The 22,097-nt window shown below is 36.9% G+C and overlaps 3 protein-coding genes and 1 pseudogene across 3 annotated transcripts; 2 read left to right on the top strand and 2 right to left on the bottom strand.

The window, feature by feature from the left end:
* Nucleotides 1-59: 59 nt before the first annotated feature.
* On the top strand, nucleotides 60-2,213 carry LOC121252857 (glutathionyl-hydroquinone reductase YqjG-like). The gene is given in 4 exon segments (XM_041152685.1): nucleotides 60-904; nucleotides 1,096-1,100; nucleotides 1,103-1,344; nucleotides 1,651-2,213. Coding segments are annotated over 4 exon segments (1,236 nt in total). The 5' UTR covers nucleotides 60-110; the 3' UTR covers nucleotides 1,846-2,213.
* Nucleotides 2,214-7,871: 5,658 nt separating this feature from the next.
* On the top strand, nucleotides 7,872-11,915 carry LOC121252853 (MDIS1-interacting receptor like kinase 2-like). Its single transcript, XM_041152681.1, has 2 exons — nucleotides 7,872-11,187; nucleotides 11,400-11,915. The coding sequence occupies exons 1-2, from the start codon at nucleotides 7,893-7,895 to the stop codon at nucleotides 11,750-11,752; spliced, it is 3,648 nt and encodes a 1,215-aa protein (XP_041008615.1). The 5' UTR covers nucleotides 7,872-7,892; the 3' UTR covers nucleotides 11,753-11,915.
* Nucleotides 11,916-14,064: 2,149 nt separating this feature from the next.
* Nucleotides 14,065-16,333, bottom strand: LOC121252859. The gene is made up of 4 exons (XM_041152687.1): nucleotides 16,063-16,333; nucleotides 15,535-15,626; nucleotides 15,275-15,390; nucleotides 14,065-15,242 (listed from the first exon to the last, which is right to left on the bottom strand). Exons 1-4 carry the CDS (start codon nucleotides 16,153-16,155, stop codon nucleotides 14,335-14,337), a joined length of 1,209 nt encoding a protein of 402 aa, XP_041008621.1. The 5' UTR covers nucleotides 16,156-16,333; the 3' UTR covers nucleotides 14,065-14,334.
* A 3,280-nt stretch (nucleotides 16,334-19,613) lies between these two features.
* On the bottom strand, nucleotides 19,614-20,681 carry LOC121253700 (annotated as a pseudogene).
* Between the last annotated feature and the right edge of the window lie 1,416 nt (nucleotides 20,682-22,097).

Below are 22,097 nucleotides of genomic sequence, written 5' to 3'. Positions count from 1 at the left end.
ACTAAAATCGAATTTATAACCTCCCAGGCCCTCCTCCCAAGCAAGTCGTAAACTAAAATCTAACTCACACGGTCACACTGCTGAACAAGCAGGCTGCAGAACCCGGAAAAATGCCTCACACTTTGCTCTCCATCCCCAATCTCCCCATCTCGTCACCAACAAAGAAAATCCCCACACTCTCCAGTCCCAGAGCCAGAACCAGAGCCGCCCCCAGAGCTTGTCTCAACCAATCACCTCAACCCCCAAACCTTTCCCTTCTCACCTCAATAACTAACCTCCTGGTCCTCCTCTGGGGCCCCTCTCTCCCACCGGGCCTCCTCATCTCCACCGTCCGTACTGCATGGCACTCCACGTGGCAACTCATGATGTCCCAGCTCGCTCCCTCCGATACCTCAGGCCGTTACTCCCGGCCCCCGTCCAGGTTCCGTTGGGCCAACTTTTCCTGCCAGACCCCGACAGCCCTCCACCTCTATGTGGGCCTACCTTGTCCGTGGGCCCACAGGACTCTCATCGTCCGGGCCCTCAAGGGCCTCGAGGACGCCGTGCTCGTATCCATAACCTCCCCGGGCCCCGACGGCTCGTGGGTATTTAACGATATCCGCGGCGCGGATGGTGATGTCCTCCTCCCTGGCCCGGACAATGCGAATGGGTGCAGAAATTTGAGAGAAGTTTATAAGCTGAGGAGAGGAGGGTATGATGGGCGTTGCACGGTGCCAATGCTGTGGGATACGAAGACAAAGGAGGTGTTTTGCAATGAGAGTTATGATATAATCCAACTATTCAATTCTGGAATCAACGGCCTTGCGCGCAACCCGGGACTAGATCTCTCCCCACCGGCATTGAAGGGAAAGATTGAGGAATGGAATCGAATAATTTATCCCAATGTTAATAATGGGCTTTACAGGTAATCAACTTTATGCTTCGAGTTTCATGTTAGTGGCTTTACTGCCTTTGTCAACGGGACTGTCTCGACTTGCAAGTGGGCATTAGACCCTTTTGTTACTGAACTTCGGCCTAGGCCTGTTTGAACTTTGAACGAGAAATCAGGTGTCCTTGGTTTTTATACCTATAAATCTGTTTGGGTCATTTTGGCAGATGTGGGTTGCTCAAAGCCAAGAGGCATACGATTTGGCGGTAAATGACTTGTTCAGTACATTGGACATGTTAGACGATCACTTGGGTAGTTCTCGCTACTTATGCGGAGGTGCACTAACACTTGCAGATGTATGCCTGTTCACTACTTTGATTCGGTTCGATCTTGTGTACAATGTCCTGTTCAAGTGCACCAAGAAAAAGCTACTCGAGTATCCCAATCTTCTTGGCTATATGCGTCACATTTACCAGGTACCCACTACTGCTTAGCGTTTATGTCCTTTATTGAGTTTGCTAACTGAGAGCTGTTAATAATTTATTAACTTGTACGTCAATGGTATAGACTTCTTGTGATAATTGGGTATCGTTTTGGCTAACAAAGATGAAGTCTTTCTCCAATACTTGAATGTGTGCGCGCCGATAAGTTGTTGAAATGTGGGTTTTCTCCATCTTTCATGCAGTATACTGCTGCCCAAAACTCTGTTTAAGCATTTTACTCGATTAGATTAATGACTTTATTTTTTTGTGTGCTGAGTGGAGCATGCCTGCTATGAACAGATTCCCAAGGTCGCAGCAACTTGCAATTACAGCGCCATTATGGATGGTTACTACAAAACACTATTTCCGCTAAATCCAGGCAGCATTCAACCTGCCATGCCTTCAGGCTGCGAGCATGGAGTACTCTCTAGGCCTAATGGCAGAGAGTCGCTGTCATTGGCAGAGAGTAAATATGTACAGGTTCAAGTTTCATAGAAGCTGGTCCCGATTCCACGACAGCAGCCTGGTTGTCATATTTTAAACCCCCATTTTGTAGATGTTGAAGAACTCGAAGCCAAAACTTTATAATAAAGTATACCCTCAGCTCAGTACATATGGTACCGTTGTTAGTATTTCTCTACGCTCAGCTGGAAGGATATAGCTTGTCTAAACAGAGTATCAGAAGCCGTGGAAGACATACCAATGTAAAGTTGCTTCTGAGATTCAACTTTCAAGAAGATCCCGCTCGGACCCAAGTTACTTTGCAATACTATTACTCCCCAAGAATATGTAGGAAGCTGGTAAGTTTATCCAGAATACAAACATTCCCACTTGGTCATAATTCCACTTTTCTTTTTTCTGAAGATGACAATACTCGTTTTATTTCTACATCCCTTTATATAGAATTTGAGAGTTAAAGAAATTTCAAAACTAAACTCCTGCAAAAAGAGAAAAAAAAAAAAAAAAAACTATACCAATTACATTGTTTAAATTTATAAAACTAGGCAGATCTGTCTGCAGCAAGTATCCTCACCAAACTTATTGAAAGATTTTGACTTTTGAAGAGCCAGAAAGAGAACAAAAAGACGAAAACCATGACGAGACTCTTTAGTTCCCATTCATAGGGGTGATACAGTTGCAAAGGGATTACACAAAAATAATTCTACAAATTGACGTGGTTTCACCATTCATGTGATCTATCAGATTTACTTTACAATAAAAGTAAAAATCTGACAAATTATACAAAATCACATCAATTTGTAAAATTATTTTTATGTAATCTCTTTGTAACTAGAGTATTTCTCAATAAATAAAGCTTAGCAAAGGAAAAAAAGTCTAATGAACACACATATTAGAGCGGAAATGGTCGGGGTCGTTAACTTTCCAACAGGGAAAGGAAACTGGGAGAAGGAACTGTCTTTGGGTACATTTTGAAACTCGTAAACTTTCAAACTCTCGTAGGTAATGACAGGTGAAATGTGTATAGTCTGATTAGGTTCTGTGCATGAAACACTATAAAAGATGTTCAACCTAAGGATTTCAGATTGCAAAGGTGGTATCGTTGTTAGGTAATGACTATAATATATAATAAGTACTTTTTTGTCCTATAATATATTTACATAATCCATGGGCTTGACCTTTCAGACAATGTAGTAACGATACTGTATTAAAAGAGTATGGTGGGCTCCCATGGGATTCTTCGGTTAAGTTCAAGCCATGGATGATCTGCTAACAAGCGTGGCCGAAAACAAGAAGAAAGAATAGAGATCTTATTATGCTTATTGGTGCCAAGAATGGAAAGAAAAATATGGTCCAATCCATCCCAGGCTTAGCTATAGCTCTGCCAAACCAAAACTACAACTCAACTCTATTGCCACTTTGCTTTAGTTCTTATGGGCTGGAAAGCTTGCTAATGGTGATAGCGTCAAAGGGTTCAGAAGTGCAAGACCGGGTTTCGACCTGACAGTTCTTGTGCCACAAAGCGCATGGGAGTTCATAACTCTGGATTGTCATGCGCACACAGTAATGCTATGCTCACAACAAATACTACCGCTTCTGCCATTTTGCCTGTCTGTGTTGGGAGTCTTTGGTCTAGCACATCTTTTAAAAGAAATTCTGCACCGCCCGAAACTGATATTGCTCTTGTTGATTTAGATGATGACAAGGAAGCTAGGAGCTCCCTTGGGTACCTTCCCATCATAACTTCTAACGCCACCACTCCAAAACTAAAGAAATTGCATTTCTCCATCACTTGCATTGTGAGCTCTGTACATCCATAAGACAAAATCCAAAACTTCTTGAAAAATGAAAATTTATTTGCAATTCTGGTTACCGATGCACCAAATACACAGCCTGCCACATCAACTAGTATAAAAAGTATGTGTTTTGGCTTTTGTTTTTATAATCATAATGGATCCTACAATAAGTGGTGTATTTATCATTTGTCCTTTCATAGTTTTGTGGGAAAGGAGGCTACCCTAAGAAGAATGCGTGAAATAAAAATAAAAAACATGTAGCAGTTGGATAGTTTAGCTTACCCAGAGCCATGTATCCCATAAGCCCCAACAATTCTTACCCAGTTAGTTGTATCTGGGCTTAATAGTCTGGCAATGCCAAAATCTGATATCTGTGGCTCGAAACCTGACTCTGGCAGTATGTTTTTCAAGGTTATGTCTCGGTGCACAATCGGTGGAGAGCAATCATGGTGCCAAGTAAGATATTGCAAGAGCCACACCTTGTACAATATTCACCTGTGTACCCCACTACAGTTCAGCTTTCCCTTCCACCCCTTACAACACATTTCCTAAACTGCCTCTCTCTATATATTCATATAAACACCTTCTAATGGAACAGAACCCATAAAGCTTAATGATATTTCGATGCCAAACTTCTGTCAACTTATGAATCTCGTCTAGAAACTCTTGCAATTTGCTGCTGGGATATCACTGGATTCAGACATGTTACTTCTTTTAACGCAACAATTTAACCGGTTGGCATTGCTGCTCTGTATACGCTTCCAAATTCCTCCTTTTCCAATGCAGTACTTCTCACTGAAGTCCTCTGTGGCCTTCACAATATCACTGAACGTGAATTTGCCTTCTCTTTCCCATATCATAGACTCAGCCTTCTCTTCAGATTCTCCAGTTCCTCTGCTTTTTACAAGAAGGAGTTTGGTTTTCCGGTAACATAGTATGTATCCGGCAAGAGTGGCTGCAAGCAATAACAGGCCACAGACTGGGATGAGGACAGCTAAAAGAACTGTTTTAGAATGATTTTGCTTTATGGAATCTGTGTATCAAGTATAAAGGCCTGAGTTTCCACCAGCATAAGCTTCTGCGGGTGCTTCTTTAAAAAGGTTACCAGTTGGGATCTGACCCGTTAGCTTATTGTAAAAAAAACTAATGGAGCTGTTGCGTAGACTAACCATGTTAGAAAACGATGCTGGGATTTCTCCTGAGAAGACTCTCCAATGATGATAGCTTTGCAAGGTTTTGAGGGATAGTTCCTGAGAGTGAATTATTGCTGAGGTCCAAAAATATATCTCAATTCAATCAAGTTTCCAACCTCCAGCTGTATTTCACCTGATAGGTTGTTGCTCAGGTCCAAGCTCAATAATCTATCACAACAAACTGACAAGACTCCGAGGAATCTCACCTGTCAAATCATTCCTGCTCAGGTTGAGCTTGTATAGCAAGCTTTTAGATTTCCCAGTTCATTGGGAATTTCCCAGGACAAGTTGTTGGAGTTCAGACTTAAATTGGTTATCGATCAATTGAAATGAATTGAAAAAAATGAGATCCTTTTAAATCATTTAAGGAAAAAATCTCCAAATAAGGAGCATTACTTTTTAATATTTTGTTGGACCAAAATCTGGCCAACTACCTTGTTCATCTAGCAGCATAAACTGAAGAACCATGCATATATATATGATTGCTAAACTTAGTACAACAGAAATAGGCACTTCCATGTAAAGCAGTTGACATAAAAGCACTTGAATTATATTTGATACTAAAGATAACATGTTATTGATTCTTCCTCATAGACTGATACCTAAAATTTATTTTTGAGTCTTGCCAGGCCAAAAACTACTGCATTTGGATCTCTCCAACTGACCTGTAGGAGGTTCTGGTATTTGAGCTTAATTTGTGTTTGTTTTTTGTTTGTGTTGTCTTAGAGCTACATTCTCAAATTTTAAGCCGTTATATTAATGCTTTTGAGTAATTTACTTTGTTTTATATTTTAGTTTAACTTTCTTTCTCAAATGAAGCATGAATTTGATGATTAGTTATGATTTGTGTTTACTTTTGTTTTCAGTATGAGCATAAGATTTTCCACTTACCAGTATGTATTGGGAATTTAGTCATTTACAAACCTGCTGCAGATGATCATATTACAATAGAAAAAAATCTACCAACAACCAGAAGAGAGCGAGGAAGAGAGTGCGGTTTTGATTATTTAAATTCAATTGGGTGATAGAATATATATGGGCAACAATCTGAAGGAGTGCACTCTTGGTGCAGTGCGAAGTATGAATGCCAAATAGGAAACTTCTAAGATAAGTACGATAACTTAAGAAGATTCCATCCATACTTCTGGACAGAACATTATGATCATACTTGAGCCCATTAACATAGAGCCACATGGTGAGATTATTAGACAAGGAATTAGATTTTGAGTCTTGAACAAGTCCAAACCTCTTAGATTCCACCTTCATGCATGGCTTGTAGGCAAAACTAGATTTGGATATAAATTAAATCGGTGAAAATATCTGTCCAAATTGACCCCAATCAGATTCGATGCCTCATGGCTGGTACCATTGTTAAACACACTGTGAAAGTGAAACCAAGTCGAACTATTCACTTTTGGGTACCCAATTCCATTATCTAATCCAGTTCAATACCCTAGTGGTTGTTGGGAAATAACAGGATCATGTAAAATCAGCAGTTGTGTTTCATGTGCTCTCTTTGCTTTTGAAAGAAAATTCCAATTTCCACACTGAGTTTGTTGGCCTGAAGAATAATTGCTTTTAATATACTAACCAAAAAGTCTTAAGAGCAATGTACCCAAGTAAGTCTATAGAATCCAAGTAAAACAAAAGGACATTTGGTAGCAAACCACTTGATGATGACAAAGACAACACTGGTTTCTTGCCATGTGGGGGTGCAGGGGACTAGGAACATTTCTAAACGAAAAATGATAAACAAACAACACTTTATACAACAATGTTTTAATAGGAGGGGTGTTTTTGTAAAATATTTTATAAAACTAACATCATTTTATAAAAATACCTTTATTTTATAACATGTGTTGTAAAAAATATTGTGTAAAGTGTTATCATTACTTAAAAAAAAAAAAGAATAATTCTGAAGTGACCGACAAAATCGAGAGAGAGAGTTTACGGATTTTTTTTTAATTAGTAATTAAGTGAGTGTTTTTAAATGATGTTGTAGTTATTTTAAAAAAAGTGTTTAAAAAGATTAAAAAAAAGTAAAAAGAAAATGCCAAAGTTAACAAGTCGCTCATATGTTGACAAGTGAAATGACAAAAATATCAAATATTTTATATTCATATAGATAATATCTATTTTACTTAGAACCATGCTACAGTCACCGCTTCCATTACTCGGAGAGCTACCATTAGTTATAGGATTTTATTTTATTTTTTTGTTTTTTCATACATGTATTTTTTAACACTTCTAAATATTTTTTTAAAAATTTATAATATTATTAAAATATAGTTTTTTAATCACTAAGTAAAAAAAAAATTAAAAAATAAAAACGGTAGAGTGGAGCGGTAGAATTGAGTGGGAAGAATAGTATTATCTTTTTAGTTGAGGTGGAGAAGAATGCGTCACAACCAAACAACTCGCATAATCAAAGTCAACTTTTGAACATTCAAAGTTCAATCTACTAGTATGTCCAAGACTTCCATGTCCCTCATAAATTTGATGAGATGTGTTGAATTGGAATTTTATGTTATCAAATTCATTGGTTTTCTTCCTATGCTGACTCAATATTCAAAAGGGTAGATTGAAAAATTTTCCCCATATACCAGTTGAATGGAAAATGATCCCTTTGTCACATGCAGTGTCTTTGAAGATTGGAGCGTTCTTTAGACAAGCTCAAAAGATTATTACAACATTGTTTTTCTGAGATAATGTTATTAACTTCAGTCTTCAATGGGAATAATTTTCATGATTTTCTTATAACTATTTCTACTTCCTAAATCGGAGATAGACGTCCTCTTTTTATACTTCCTGTGTAGTTAGGTTTTGCCTAACCTCTTTTAATAATGAAATCTAAGTTTTAGTATAAAAAGAAAATTATATAGCATTGTCTTCTTTTTTCCATCCCAATAAGCACATTTTTTCTTTAAGAAAGGGACAACACCTCATTATTTATTAATGATGATGTATCAAAAGTCAGATCCACACTTTCTCGAGTCCACTATGAAAGGTCATCATTTTTCTACAAACATTGATTTCCCTCAACGTTTTTTTTTTTTTTTATCACATTATCAAAACAATCAGAACACTTGACTGAATGGAGGCAATGGCCAGCATGAAGAAAACGATGCAAACAACTCTTTACCTTCTCATTCTCTCTTGCCTTCTTGTAGAAATCCATGCACAGAAAGAAGCAGAAGCTCTGCTAAACTGGAAAAGAAGTTTAATCTCTCCCTCTCTGCCCTCATGGACTCTCACCAACAGCAGCACTAGCCCATGCAACTGGACTGGAATTTGGTGCAACGAAGTTGGTAGCATTACTGAGATAACTCTTGAAAACACAGGCCTGAATGGAACACTTCACAGGTTTGACTTCTCTGCCTTCCCAAACCTTAACTCCTTAAATCTCAATTTAAACAATCTCGTTGGAGATATCCCAACTGGAGTTGGGAATGCAAAGAAGCTCACTTTTCTTGATCTGGCTAGCAACAATTTCACTAGTCCAATACCCCCGGGAATAGGAAACCTCTTAGAACTCCAAGTTCTTCGTCTCCAAAACAATTCACTCACAGGCCAAATTCCATATCAACTTAGTTTTCTACAAAAGGTTTGGCTTCTCAATCTAAGTGCAAATTATTTGGAGAATCCAGAGCCAGTTCATTTTAATGGTATGGCATCTTTAACAAACCTTTGGCTCTACTTTAACAACTTAGAGGTGGTTCCCACTTTTATCACCAAATGCCCAAAGTTGATATTTCTTGATCTGTCTCGCAATCTGATCAAGGGTCAGATTCCAGTGCAATTACTGATTGGTCTCGAAAACCTTGAATACCTTAACCTGACTAAGAATTCATTTGAAGGTCTAGTTCCAGCAGAAATTGGAAACTTAACGAAACTCCGTCACCTCAGGCTTGGAATGAATAAGCTGAATGGTACCATACCAGAAGAAATTAGGCTCTTGTCAAACCTTGAAACGCTTGAATTGAATGACAATCTGTTTCAAGGGCCTATACCATCCTCAATAGGAAACCTGACAATGCTTTTGAAATTAAATCTTGCAAATGCAGGCCTAAATTCCAGCATCCCAGAAGAACTTGGCTTCTGCATCAACCTTACTTTTCTTGATCTGTCAAAAAACAGCCTTACAGGTTATTTGCCTTTCACTATGGCCTCCTTGACAAAGATCACAGAGTTGGGAATTTCTGATAATCATTTATCTGGAGAGCTCCATCCAGATTTCCTATCCAACTGGTCAGAACTCATTTCTTTGCAACTCCATGTTAATAACCTTTCAGGAAGAATTCCCCCTGAAATTGGGTCAATCAAAAAGCTCAACTATCTATTTCTATTTCAAAACAAGTTTTCAGGTCCCATCCCTCCAGAGATTGGAAATTTGTCAAATTTGCTAGACCTTCAACTATCTAAAAACTTATTAACTGGTCCAATACCTTCAACCATGGGGAAATTATCTAAGCTCATCAGATTATTTCTATCTGAAAACCAACTCGGGGGAACCCTTCCTACTGAAATAGGTAACATGGAAAGCTTAGAAGAGCTTGACTTAAGCATGAATCAGTTGCAAGGAACTTTGCCTTCATCGATAACCAGCTTGAAAAGAATTACTCTCTTGTTTGTTTCCTCCAACAATTTCTCTGGAATCATACCTGAAGAATTGGGTCCCAGTTTTTTAAGAAATGTGAGCTTCTCCTACAACAATTTTTCAGGAAAGCTTCCTCCAGAAATATGTAAAGGAGGGAGACTCATTTTCTTCACAGCCAATGAAAACAAATTAGTGGGACCAATTCCAAAAAGTCTCAAGAACTGCACGGAACTGAGAAGGGTTCGGCTTGAAAAGAATAGGCTAAATGGAGACATCACAAATGCATTTGGTGTATATCCATTTCTGGACTACATTAACTTAGGAGATAATCGACTTTCTGGTGTGTTGTCACCAAACTGGGGGGAATGCACAAATCTCTCCAATTTTGGAATGTCTGCCAATTTGATAACAGGTAACATACCTACAGAGTTGGGAAAGTTGCCAAAACTGCAAAATCTCGACCTTTCTGATAATCAACTGGTGGGGAAGATTCCAACTGAGTTATTCAATCCTTCTTCAATTCTCTTTAAACTAAATTTGAGTGACAATCACCTCTCAGATCAGATTCCAGCAAAGATTGGAACGTTGTCAAGGCTACTATATTTGGATTTATCGTCAAACAATTTGAGTGGGTCGATACCAGGAGAAATTGGGAGTTGCCAGTCACTCATATCCTTGAAGCTCAGTATGAACAAGTTGAATGGCACCATCCCATTCCAGCTTGGAAATCTTGCTGCTTTACAGTTACTCTTTGACGTCAGTCACAACTCAATCAGAGGAAAGATACCCCAGCAGCTTGGAAAATTAAGAAACTTAGAAGTACTAAATTTTTCTCACAATCAGCTCTCTGGCCCAATACCTTCTACCCTTCAAGACCTTGTGAGTCTGCAACAAGTCGATGTGTCCTATAATAATCTTGAAGGTCCCCTCCCAGACAATAGGGCCTTCCAACAAGCTCCTGCAAAGGCTCTAGTAGGTAATCCCAGTCTATGCGGTGAAAAGGCACAAGGTTTGAGCCCTTGCATTGGAGACACTTCATCTAAAAAGAACAAAAGTAAAAGATGGAAACTAGCAATAGCGATAGCGATTCCAACCGTTGCTTCAACAATTCTATTGGCATTGATTGTAATTTTTATTGTCCAACGTTGTTCCAGATCTGAACAAAAGGAAAAGAACAAATCTTTAGAAGAAAAATGCTTATTCTCTGTATGGAATTACAAGAAGAAAATAGGCTTCAAGGATATAGTTGTTGCGACAAAGAATTTTGACGAGGAGTATTGCATTGGAAGGGGTGGACAAGGAAATGTGTACAAAGCAGTGGTTCCAGAAGCTGAAATCTTTGCTGTAAAGCGTCTACACCCATTTGAGAAAAATGAGCTTCCTGAGGTAACCCAAATGAAGAACTTCAAGGCAGAAATGCATGCGCTTACTGAAATCCGGCATCGAAATATAGTAAAACTATATGGATTCAGTGCCTTCAATGGATCCATGTTTTTCGTATATGAGTATGTAGAAAGGGGCAGCCTAGGAGGTTTGCTGCTGGGGGAGAAGGGGGCCAATATTCTGAATTGGGATATAAGGCTAAAGATTGTCAGAGGGATAGCACATGCTATGTCATACCTGCACCATGATTGTGTACCTCCTATTGTGCACCGTGACTTATCAGGAAGTAATATTTTATTGGACTCAGAGTTTGAGCCTAAGATCTCTGATTTCGGAACGGCAAGAATACTGAGAAATTGGGAGTCTATCTGGACAACTCCAGTTGGTTCATACGGCTATATTGCACCAGGTATTTCTTCAAACCATACCATTAACTATTTTTAGCATCAACTTCTCTATTCTAAATAATTTATTAATAATTTTACAATCTCTCATCGTCTCAAGCCTTAATAATAGCTTACATGTTTTAAGCCTCTGAAAAAGATCTGTTCAAACATTGCAAGTCTAAACACAACATTCCAAGCATCGATTTCAGTACAGATTTCTTTTATCTCCATGCAGAGCTTGCTTCTACAATGAAGGTAACAGAGAAATGTGATGTATACAGCTTTGGAGTTGTTACATTAGAACTAATTGTCGGCAAGCACCCTCAAGAACTCCTCTTATGTCTGCAATCTGGAGGATTTGACGTGGGCCTTGAAGATGTCTTGGACAAAAGGCTTGCACCACCAACTGGTCTTCTCATGCAAGATTTGCTCTTAGTCATGTCCCTCGCTCTGGTATGCATACATGAAAACCCTATGGCTCGACCCACCATGCATCAAGTGTCTACTAAACTGTCAGCAGGATCATGTCTGCCTCTCTCCTCACCATTCCATACCATCACACTGCGAAACTTGATGGATTTATTTTGACAAAAAGACGCTCAGGTGATATTGATAATGTATTTTCATCATAAATAGTTTTATAATTCAGCATATCAATAGTCTATATGACTACATTAGCATATATTCCTTTGTCCCTAATAATGAGAGCATTTGCTCCTTTTCTTCAAAATCAAAAGAATAAAACTTCTTGCATAAAGGATTACATGTTATAATTGTAATAGTAAGTTATTAGATATTGAAAGGAAAGATTCCATGGTTGATGGAGGGTTGGCCAAGATAGAAAATTGAGAAATAAATATTGGTTGTATTTATTAATGCATAAATTTGCACAATAGTCTGGAACGGGAGAAGAGTAATTCTCGGCTCACGGGAATGATTCGAGCCTCGAGGATGTGGTCTTAAGTCCATGATGGCGGTTTGGGGAGTCGGTACAGTGCCCGTACGTACATCCATAGAGTAAATAGTAAAAGAATACAAGAAATATAAATAAAGAATGATAGACACGAACTTACGTGGTTTGGCGCATAGCCTACCTCTGCATGTCGTTTGAAAGGAAAATCCACTATGAATGAGATAATTTACAATCTCTCATAGTCTCTCGTACCTCACTTTACACTAAGAGTTTGTGAACGCTTGTGGACTAGAGAAGATGGTCCATTTTGAGTCTCTTTTGAAGATGATCTCCATTTTTCTATGGTAAGAGTCCCCTTTTGTTCAGCCCCTTGGGAGTGGTGAGGAATGACAGCTTTATGTCATCCCATTCTTTGCGTGTCTGAATTCCCTTCTTGAGCTCTATTGCTCTGACTTATCTTGTCCCCTCATCTTTCCCTCTTGCTTCCTGATGATGGCTTTATCATGGATTGAACTTGGTGCGTCTTGGGCCTGGTATATATATCCCAACAGTTTCCATGATTGCTCCGCTCATTTATATCTATAGCCTAACTACTCATAAATATCTACATTCCTATTTACAAAATGACCAGGGAAAATTATTAACAAAGAATCTATTAATCATGGTAGAAAACACATGACGACAATTCTTGTCTTACAATCATTGGCTCATCTGAGAAGAATGCTAGAGACAGCTTCATTCTATGTGGGAGTCTATTGGTTGACAATCCCATAACCAAACTTCCCTAACTATTTCTGAAGCTAGTCAACTTTTTTCCAGAATAGTGGATTCAATGGTTATATTCAGAGGGAACCTTCATTGTAGAAGGGAAGTCGATGAAGTTTGATATGGTTGCAAATACGCGCTCAGGTTTTGTAACTGCCCCTCATTTCAACATTCTAACATCATGAGCTAGCTAATATCAAATCATCTTCATTTATATTTAATTTTTTCTATAACAATTTTTGTGTCAAGTATATTTAATGAACAAGTTTTTTTTTTTTTACATGCAAAGAGTTGCCTGGAAGGAATCTGTGAGGCTATATTCTTCTTTAAGAACCTAAACTCACTTTCCCTCTCTGTTTTTCTTTTCACCTGAGTATCAAACAATCATATTAATTCCTTGAAGATGACAGCTAATCTCCAGAAATAAATAGGTGTGGAAAACACACTAACTACAATCAGATTACTATATCAGATTCACTGGTTTGGGAGAGTGAGATGAAATGAGAATTTTGTGAATAGTAGTAAGATAGTTTGTGAATAGTAGTAAGATAGTAATTGAGTATTTTTTGGGTTTTGAAAAAGAAGAGAGAAAATATTGAATAAAAAATATTATGAAGTTAAAATATTGTAATAATATAGTTTTATAATATTATTTTTGTTTGGAGATTTAAAAAAGTTGGAATTATTTTTTATTTAAAAATTTCAAAAAGTTGTAATAATTAGTTTGAAAATTTTGTATTTAAATTATGTTTAGAAATAAGATGGGATGAGATAAAATGAGATTTTATGAGAAGTTTATGTCTTATCTCATGCCCCAAACCTGCACTCAACAAGCTAGCTACAAAACTGAGGTTCATAAGATCATACATATAACTCAATTTCACTTAATGTGGGACTCAACACCATCACGACTCCCATATCTTAATCAGAATTTTAGAAAAGATCAATTATCACTATTTACTAATGATCTTTGACTTGATTAGAAGATCCTTTAAATTGGCTAGAATTCACTACTTGAACAAAACTTGATAGTAAACCACCGTCTTCCCCTGTTGCCAAAGTGGAAAGAGATCAGATAAAAAAAATGAATATTTGTGACAAAAAACAACAAAATGTGCCACAACCAAATGAAGAAAGTAACATGTCATAAAAGAATAAATTGAATCATATAAGAAAATGCCAAGAAATTACAGCATCATGCAACACTGCCAAATTGACATTCACAAAAGAATTAATTGAATTGCATTAACAAACGCCAAGAAATTACAACGGCAAACAAATGTCACACGGCCAATTGACCTTGAAAAACATTTTTGCTAAAGAACAACACTCGAAGACAAGGTCACAAGTTCGTCTCACATACGCCTGGATTACAAGAAGAGTAAGATTCAGCAATGCCCCTATTCAAAGTTCTGTCCAATCATATTTTAAATACCCATAAATTTAATCATAACACACTGACAACTAATGCAAAACTCCCAAAAGCCTTACTTCACATGTAGCTATACATACTTGCTGGTCGTGTTTGGTATTTCTTTGAAGGAAGAGACGAGGCAGAGCCAAAATCCTTAGCAGGAACAGCCCGACTCCAGTAGGTCCCAACAGTGCCTATTATGGGAATCTCATCAGGGCTTCGACTCGGAGACTTCCTTGGTGCAGAAGAAGCTGAAAACTGTTTAAGCTCTTCGACAGTTAATGCTCCTAAAATAGGTCTATCCTCTTGGCACCTCGATGAGCTTGATCCTTGTGACATGCTTTTCTCAGGCGAAATAATACTAGGATTGTTTCTGCTAGTCTTATTGACAGGACTCTCAGATGGAACCAACCAGTTGGAAAGGCTAGCATCAACTGCTATTTCCTTGTTTAACTTCTTAGATTGATCAGTTTCTGACTTAAAACTGAATGATAATCCATTAAAACTTGGCTCTGAAGCCGACAAAACCTGGGTTTCTCTATCTGAGACAAAATTCTCTTTCTGAGGCTTCAGTTGTGGATCCCCTTTAGCTTTAACAGCTTTCCACTGAGTAAGATTTTCTACTGGGTTCAGAACAGGATGAACATAAGCACTCCTATCTCGAGCATACTGGTTAGACCCAATTGGCTTCATTTCCCCATCAGGCAAAGCACATATTGGCTTAGTGCTATCAGCCTCCTCAGTAAACACATGAGCCACAGAAATTGTTTTCCTAGATCTTACAATTCCTTCATCATCATCTGCATATAAACCATCATCCTCTAGTCCACCATCATCATCGTCAAGATCAGTATCCTCACAGTCTAGTTCTTCATACTCGTCATCGCTGTCCCTGCAATTCTGGTATCGATAATTTGGAGGATAAGATCCCGAGCTTGATGTGATCAAACTATCTTCTAAAGAGGACTTAGATTGGCTTGGTTTTTCTATATTTTCCTCCCCTTCCCACCGATTTCACTTTGCAATAAAAGGTCCAGAGCTTCTCCGCAGGTAACATGTTCATGGGTCTTGACATTGGAGTCAAATGTTACTTTCTTTCTGGCCCTAAAGCTCAACTCCTTTTCAGACTCATCCCTACAAACAAACCCTATCACAATTAATATCAAATACAAAAAAAATAAAAAATAAATAAATAAATTCGCAAAAAGGTTATTTTGCTATCAAATAGAAACAATTGGGAAACAGTAAAACCCAAACAGTTGGAATTTGATAACTAACCGAACTTGTGAAATCTGTTTGATGCTGGGATTTTCGGAGGTGCCCTGTATCGAAGAGATAGCAGATTGCACAGGTTTGTAATCTACAGTTCTCTGTCAAAAAATTCAGAATTCAATTTCAGTTCTTTTTTCATTCAACAAGAATAATTATCAACTCTAGCTCCGTTTGGCTGCTGAGAAAACATAGGCAATTAGAAGGAAATCAATCTTTTGAATCTTTAAGAAAATGGGCGTAAAGACTCAACTGCTTTACTTTATTAACTTGACTCTCTGATCCTTTTCAATAACAAAAAGAAAAACCATTAAAAAATAGTAATAGCGAGAAAAAAAGCTTCAATAAAATTTATTCCTTTTGATTATGGCCTTGTCTATATTTCCATGACCCAACAAACAAACGGAAACGAAGGAAGCTTCAAAATGCTGAGACCCTTTTCTCGTTCCTTTCTGGAGTATCCTCAGCAACCAAACAAAGGGTTAAGGATAAACACGAAACGGACACCGGAACCTAAGCTGGAAAAAAAATACTTACTACATTATCATGGGGATGAAACTTGTTCTGGCTCTGTTTTCGTTGTTTCCTCCCATCTTTTGTAGAACCAAAGCAAACAAGAAAGCAACCCATTTGAGAAACCTACTTCCCCTCGAACGAATTCACGCAGGGAAGGAAGTTTTGACTAGTCTTCATTGTCTCCACGAAACACAGAGGGAGGGAGAGAGGGAAGGAGCGAGCGGTAGGCAGGAAAAAGGCCAGACATGAGGAATGGCCGTTGAGGCTTTTCTAGGGTTTGCCGTTTTTCTTTTTTTAAGGGAAAAAGAGGAAATGACCGTTGGAGCTAAGGATTCCTTTAGAGCGACTGACTGTGATCACAGCCTGCAAAAAGAAATCTGGCCAAAAAAACTGTGTGCGAAAGCTTATCCGGACTGTTCATCATATGGGCCCTACTCTCTCATGATGTGTGATTTTATTACAAGAGGATTAACGTGATCAACTCTCATTATTTTTCTTACAACACACATCAAACATAAGATAATTAGATATTTTAGACAATAAAGGGAGAGTTACGAGATTAGATTTTTTATATTGAATTATTCCAGTTTTAACCAATACCTGTTAATATGGGTTTTTATTTTTTATCATTTTTTTTTTCTCTCAATAGATATGTGATGTAGGGCGGTTGAATAGAATTTTTCTTTTATATTTTATTTATTTTTGTTATTAAGATCATTCTTATTTTATTATTGGTCATATTTATTGAGGTGTTATATTTTAAGTGACTGTTCATTTAAATGATTGGCATATAAAATCTTTTATAATATAATACATGATTAATGTGATTAGAGATGACAAAATCAATGACCAAGAATATCATTTCTCTCTTTTATTTTAAACTGAGGTAAGATTATATGTGATACTTACAACATCATTCTTTTTTTTTTTTTTTTAAGCAAGTAATTATATTTCATTAGATAAGATGATACAAGATGAGGGGGTGGGTTCTCTAACAAACACTCTTGAATAATAACAACAATGCAAAATTGTGAAAAAAAAAAAGAAAAAAAAAGATTTTTTTAAGTCCAATTTATTGGTTTTCACCCATGTCCTAAAAGGACGCCGTCTTAAAAGACAAAAATAAGGTGTTAGCAACAAGTTGCAAACAATGGAATCATCACTGGTAGCAGCAGTGGAACCTCTGCTGAAAGTGACGAGCGTGACAGGTGCACTGTTACTTATTGTCTTGAAATGATTTTTTATGAGATCACCAGTCTCTTATTCGAGAACACTTACAACATCATTCTAGTTGCAAGCAAGTATAATTGACATACCATTAATGTTTTGAATACCGTACTGGATGTCGTACTGGTCAAAATACTGGAATAAAATATTTCGGTACCGGTACCGTTTCGGAATAGTCGATATATGAATAAATTATATATATAAATATGTATATAAATTATATTCTAAAATAATAGTTTATATATGAATAAATTATATATAAATACATATATATATAAATTATAAATAACCTAGTCTGAATTTGGGGTCAAAAAATAAGTTTGTAGTTTGAAAAAATGAAAAAAAAAATTAAAGGTCAAAATATAGGCCGATACGATCGGTATCTGCCGGTACGACCGACATTTGGGCCGGTACAAAATGTATATGATACTCGTACCGGCCCAATGGCCAGTACGGCAAATAACGACTGTACCGGCCGGCACGATATGAGATTAAAAACAGTGCATACCATCCATGCGAATAACTAAAATAGACCAACTCGTAAAATTCATCTACACTTTCTCTCATGCTCATATTTATTATAGTTTTAAGTAATAATTTTAAAAATAATTTAAATAATTACAAAAATGAAAAAAAAAATTTAAAAATATTATTGTACCCGTAAAAAAATAATTTTAATTTTTGTTTAAAATATTCGCTAGAGAGTAATAGTTCAAAACATAAGAAAAAATATAAAATAGTAAGAAGTTAAATTTGTAAATGGAAGTGAGGGAAAAAAGTAATAAAGAAATAATAGAAAAATATTATTTTAATAAAATAGAAAAATGATAAGAAATGAGATGTATGATGAAGTTTCTGAAAGATAGGTAAAATTTAGTAAAAAGTTTAAAGTGTATTTTTTAGCTAAATTTTAGAGAAATTTATAGAGAACTTAATGTGAATTATCTAATAGCGCCAATTACATAAGTTAACGGCATAACAAAATCTTATTTCGTTATCCAAGTTCAACTTTACCAAAAAGACTCTGAATTGATCTCCAATCACTACAACATAATCGGCATTTTTCCACCAATTTGTTTTCCAAGACAAACGCTGGTGGGAAATATTTGCTTGATGCCACAAAATGGGTCTGTGAAATAAGAAATTACTTTTTGCATCGACATCACTACGACCCAGTCTAATTGGTTGTAATAAGTGTGTCTTTTCCCACAAAAAGAACTCGCCGGAAAAGAAAATGCCCAAATTTACACGCTTGTAAAAATTTTGATTGCATTTTGGACAAAACCTGGGTGGGAATAGATTCTCTCTCATTTCACGCAGTAAAATTGCCGACCTCCTCAGACGAAAATCTACCAAATTGAAGGTGAAATCTCTCATATTTTCTCACATTTGTTGGCCACATCCCGTAATTGATGCCTGTGGATTGGGTAAATTAGGGCTTGGGAGAGAATTTTACAAAGATCTCTGCAATGAGTCCCAAGTTTTCTTGGAAATTTCGCAAATCATCCTCCTCGGCGTCCACCAGTTGGAGGGACTCCCATGACTTGCGTCCACCACGTTCAACCCTAAAAACATCGGTGGAGCTTCCAACTTCACTGACGTCGTGGATCGGATTTCCTATGGTTGGATCACAAGCTCCTACAAAGACGGAACATGGCATCGCCTCACTGCGTCCCTCCATGGATTCCAGCCTGAGACACTTTACAAGGATCGAGCAAAGGGTTCGCACGGTTCTCAGTCAGAGTTGTCCACGGACTCGTCTATGGAGTCACCACTCTCGCAGGTCCTCTCTCTCGCACTCTGACCAGTTTATATAAGGGTTAGTTCTCTGTTTTGCGTTTCAATAATCTTCATGTATGGGTTTTAGTTGCTTTTAATTTGGAATTACAGATACTTTTCATATGCATGGTTTAGATTTTGGTCAAAAATGAAAGAGAAAAACAAAAACAACCAATGGTGGGAAGAGCACACAGACAAATAAACTCTGTTCCCCAACTCAAACACAGAAGGAGCAACAAAGTAAGATAAGAGATTGAGATCGATCTTAAGATTAGAAAACCAAGAGCAACAACACAATCTTATGGTCCAACTGCAATAGCAAAAGAAAATAATTTCTTCTAATCCTACCCATGTATTCTCACTTTTTTTTTTAATAGGTAAAATTATTAACAAAGCAGGGTAATGTATTCTCGCTGTTAATGCAATAACAAGCATATATCTCCCATTGTTGGTTCGCTTGCCACCAGTCTTGTAGAAAAAAATAGATGATGTAGGCCAAAATAAACTCCCATAACAGGGACATATCATATATTTATCTCTTATTACATACAGATTAAAAGAAAGATAGTAACTGCAGTATAAACACCATTCTAGTGCATAGAAGAATAATAATGTGTTTACATACAGCTATTATGCTCAGGCTAAAAGTCTTGCTCTAAGTTCTGTTGCAACAGCATCAATGAACTCTTCAGTATTCAGATAGTGATCCCTATTGGCCATGCACGATGTGTAGTGGTATATCACCACCATGGAAATAGAAATCATCTTAAATAGAACATTGACATCCTCTACACACACTTACTTAGGACCGAAAATAAGAATACCTAGATCCTTGGTCATCTTCCCAGATTCCACAGCTCCAACACAAGCAGCTTCTAGTTTCTCAGTGAAATCCACTTCATGGCATTCCCATCCAGCTTTGCCCTGTCAACCAAAACATTGTTAGATTCTTGTACAACAAATGCTTACTCTACATAAGAAATTAATACTCATCATTTCTTTTCCCTTTGTGAAACTTGCAATCTGCATAATAGTTGAAGTATCTATTGCAGAACCCAAGTCTGCAGATCAACAAAACCATATCATATACCTGTGTGCAAGCCCTCACGACCTAGCAAATATTGAGGCAATGCTGTGTATCTTGGGTTCACCTCTTTTCTGGTGAACCCTATAGTGCCGTGTAGTGATAGTGCCATGGGCAACTTCTGCTTCTATGGTCTTTCCATCTGGACACACCTGAAACTAATTAATATTACTAGTAAGTCAAAAATACACACATAAGGAAGAGAAAAAAGGAATAGAGTAATAGAGACAGATGCCATCATCTCATTTTGTTTTCATCCTAATGGCTATTCTAATGTATTACAATATTCTAGTGCTTTTGTGTCCCTAATCGTTATGACCATACTCTCCCAACTCTGCTTGTACTTTCCTATAACTATTGTATCAGCACCCAAACACTAGAAATACAAAAAAATCAAGAAGAGTTGGCCATTGATTGGTATTTATGGCAGAATATTGTCATCTAAGCATATATGCTCTACTGAACAAAGCTCTCATCCCAAGAAATCAAAACACTTAAATAGAATACGCACCAGTACAGACGTCATCAATCCAAGAGATCCAAACCCTGCACCATATGTAATAGAAGTTAGTGATCAAGTCCAACCAGTGAATGCCAGATTCAACATTAAAATGGGCAGTAATAATATGTTTAGGTCCAAGCACATAATAAAGAAAACTCTCTCCGTTGATGTCATGAGCAATCTGTTACACAAATCTTGGGCTAAAAAATCACTCTGGACATCACTATGTTAGTTCTTGCATGCCCATACATAACCTCATTCACTCTTGAGAGAGCGCATAAGCCACCATATCATCAATAAGTCGGTGTTCATATCTTGTAATTTGATAGTATAAGTAACTAAGTGAATAAAACGGTAACACACAAACCATCATTTTTAAATAAAAAAACTGACACTCACCATATGCCAGCACCCTCATACTTTGATTTCCACTTTGCCTCATAAATTATTAGATCTATTAATTTTCATCGTTTTCCTTCCTTAATTTCCTTTTACGTACATACGTGTGTAATTTGTATCTTCCTAATTCGGTGGAAAATCTGTTTTGCAATTTACACTAGCTTATCCTTTATGGGTTTAGTACTAGTATATGACTGGTTAACCACTTGATGGTTAAATGCAGCCAGCAGTACTTATTACTCAGAGTTGCCAGTACTAATATTTAAGAATATGGGCAGTTGCTATGTTCATGAATAGTGATAGTGTGATCGTGAACAAAGAGATCAAGGGAAAAAAAAACTTTCTTTAGATTAACATAGTTTTAAAAAAGGGTACTAATTACGAATGAGAAACTATCTTCGCCAAAACTTTAGAAAAAAGAACCCGTGTTTTTAATATCTATAGGATCTTAAATGTAAGATTAGGGACGTAAAATAATTCTAGTATAGCCAGCTTCTTATGTATATATATATATATATATATATATATATATATATATTAAAATCTACAAAATTGAAATACTGCTAGAAAAATACTTTAAGAATTAGAGTAGTACTCCAAACTACTCTTGTTGTTGAATATCACAAAGTAGTATGTGGTTATCGATTTTACCTTTTGTTTTTGTTGTATTAATTAAGGGAAAATTAGTAATATTAATGGGTGTACGTACAAGGATGCAATTCTATCCGAATAACGTACGTCGTCCCACTAACAAAACTTCAAAATTAATCAACGCTTGATATATATTTCTCCCACACCCTTATGTCACTTTTACCAACGCTTTATAGGGCTTGCACTTGTGCCCTATAATGCGTGCATAATATATAGTTAATAATATACAGACAACTTAATTATATATACGTACAGGCTATATGATATGTTAACATAAAGTTCATTATGAGATATTAAGAGTTTCTACAAAAATTAAATAGAAGATCGATCATAATTACTGCAACATAGGTTTATGGTGCAAATTATCATCAACTGATCAGTACTTGTAGATCATTAGCATTTCTCTAAAACTTT

This window comes from Juglans microcarpa x Juglans regia, chromosome 2S (assembly GCF_004785595.1).
Source record: "Juglans microcarpa x Juglans regia isolate MS1-56 chromosome 2S, Jm3101_v1.0, whole genome shotgun sequence".
Classification (NCBI taxonomy): domain Eukaryota; kingdom Viridiplantae; phylum Streptophyta; class Magnoliopsida; order Fagales; family Juglandaceae; genus Juglans; species Juglans microcarpa x Juglans regia.
This window is presented reverse-complemented; position numbering and strand designations above follow the sequence as displayed.

Excerpts from the sequence above, each read along its gene's own strand:
- LOC121252853 (XM_041152681.1), top strand. The coding sequence starts at position 7,893 with ATGGAGGCAATGGCCAGCATGAAGAAAACGATGCAAACAACTCTTTAC. Across the intron at positions 11,188-11,399 it reads ATACGGCTATATTGCACCAG|AGCTTGCTTCTACAATGAAG; the intron begins GTATTTCTTCAA and ends ATCTCCATGCAG.
- LOC121252859 (XM_041152687.1), bottom strand. The coding sequence starts at position 16,155 with ATGGGTTGCTTTCTTGTTTGCTTTGGTTCTACAAAAGATGGGAGGAAA. Across the intron at positions 15,391-15,534 it reads AAACAGATTTCACAAGTTCG|GGATGAGTCTGAAAAGGAGT; the intron begins GTTAGTTATCAA and ends GTTTGTTTGTAG. Across the intron at positions 15,243-15,274 it reads TCTGGACCTTTTATTGCAAA|AAAAACCAAGCCAATCTAAG; the intron begins GTGAAATCGGTG and ends AGGAAAATATAG.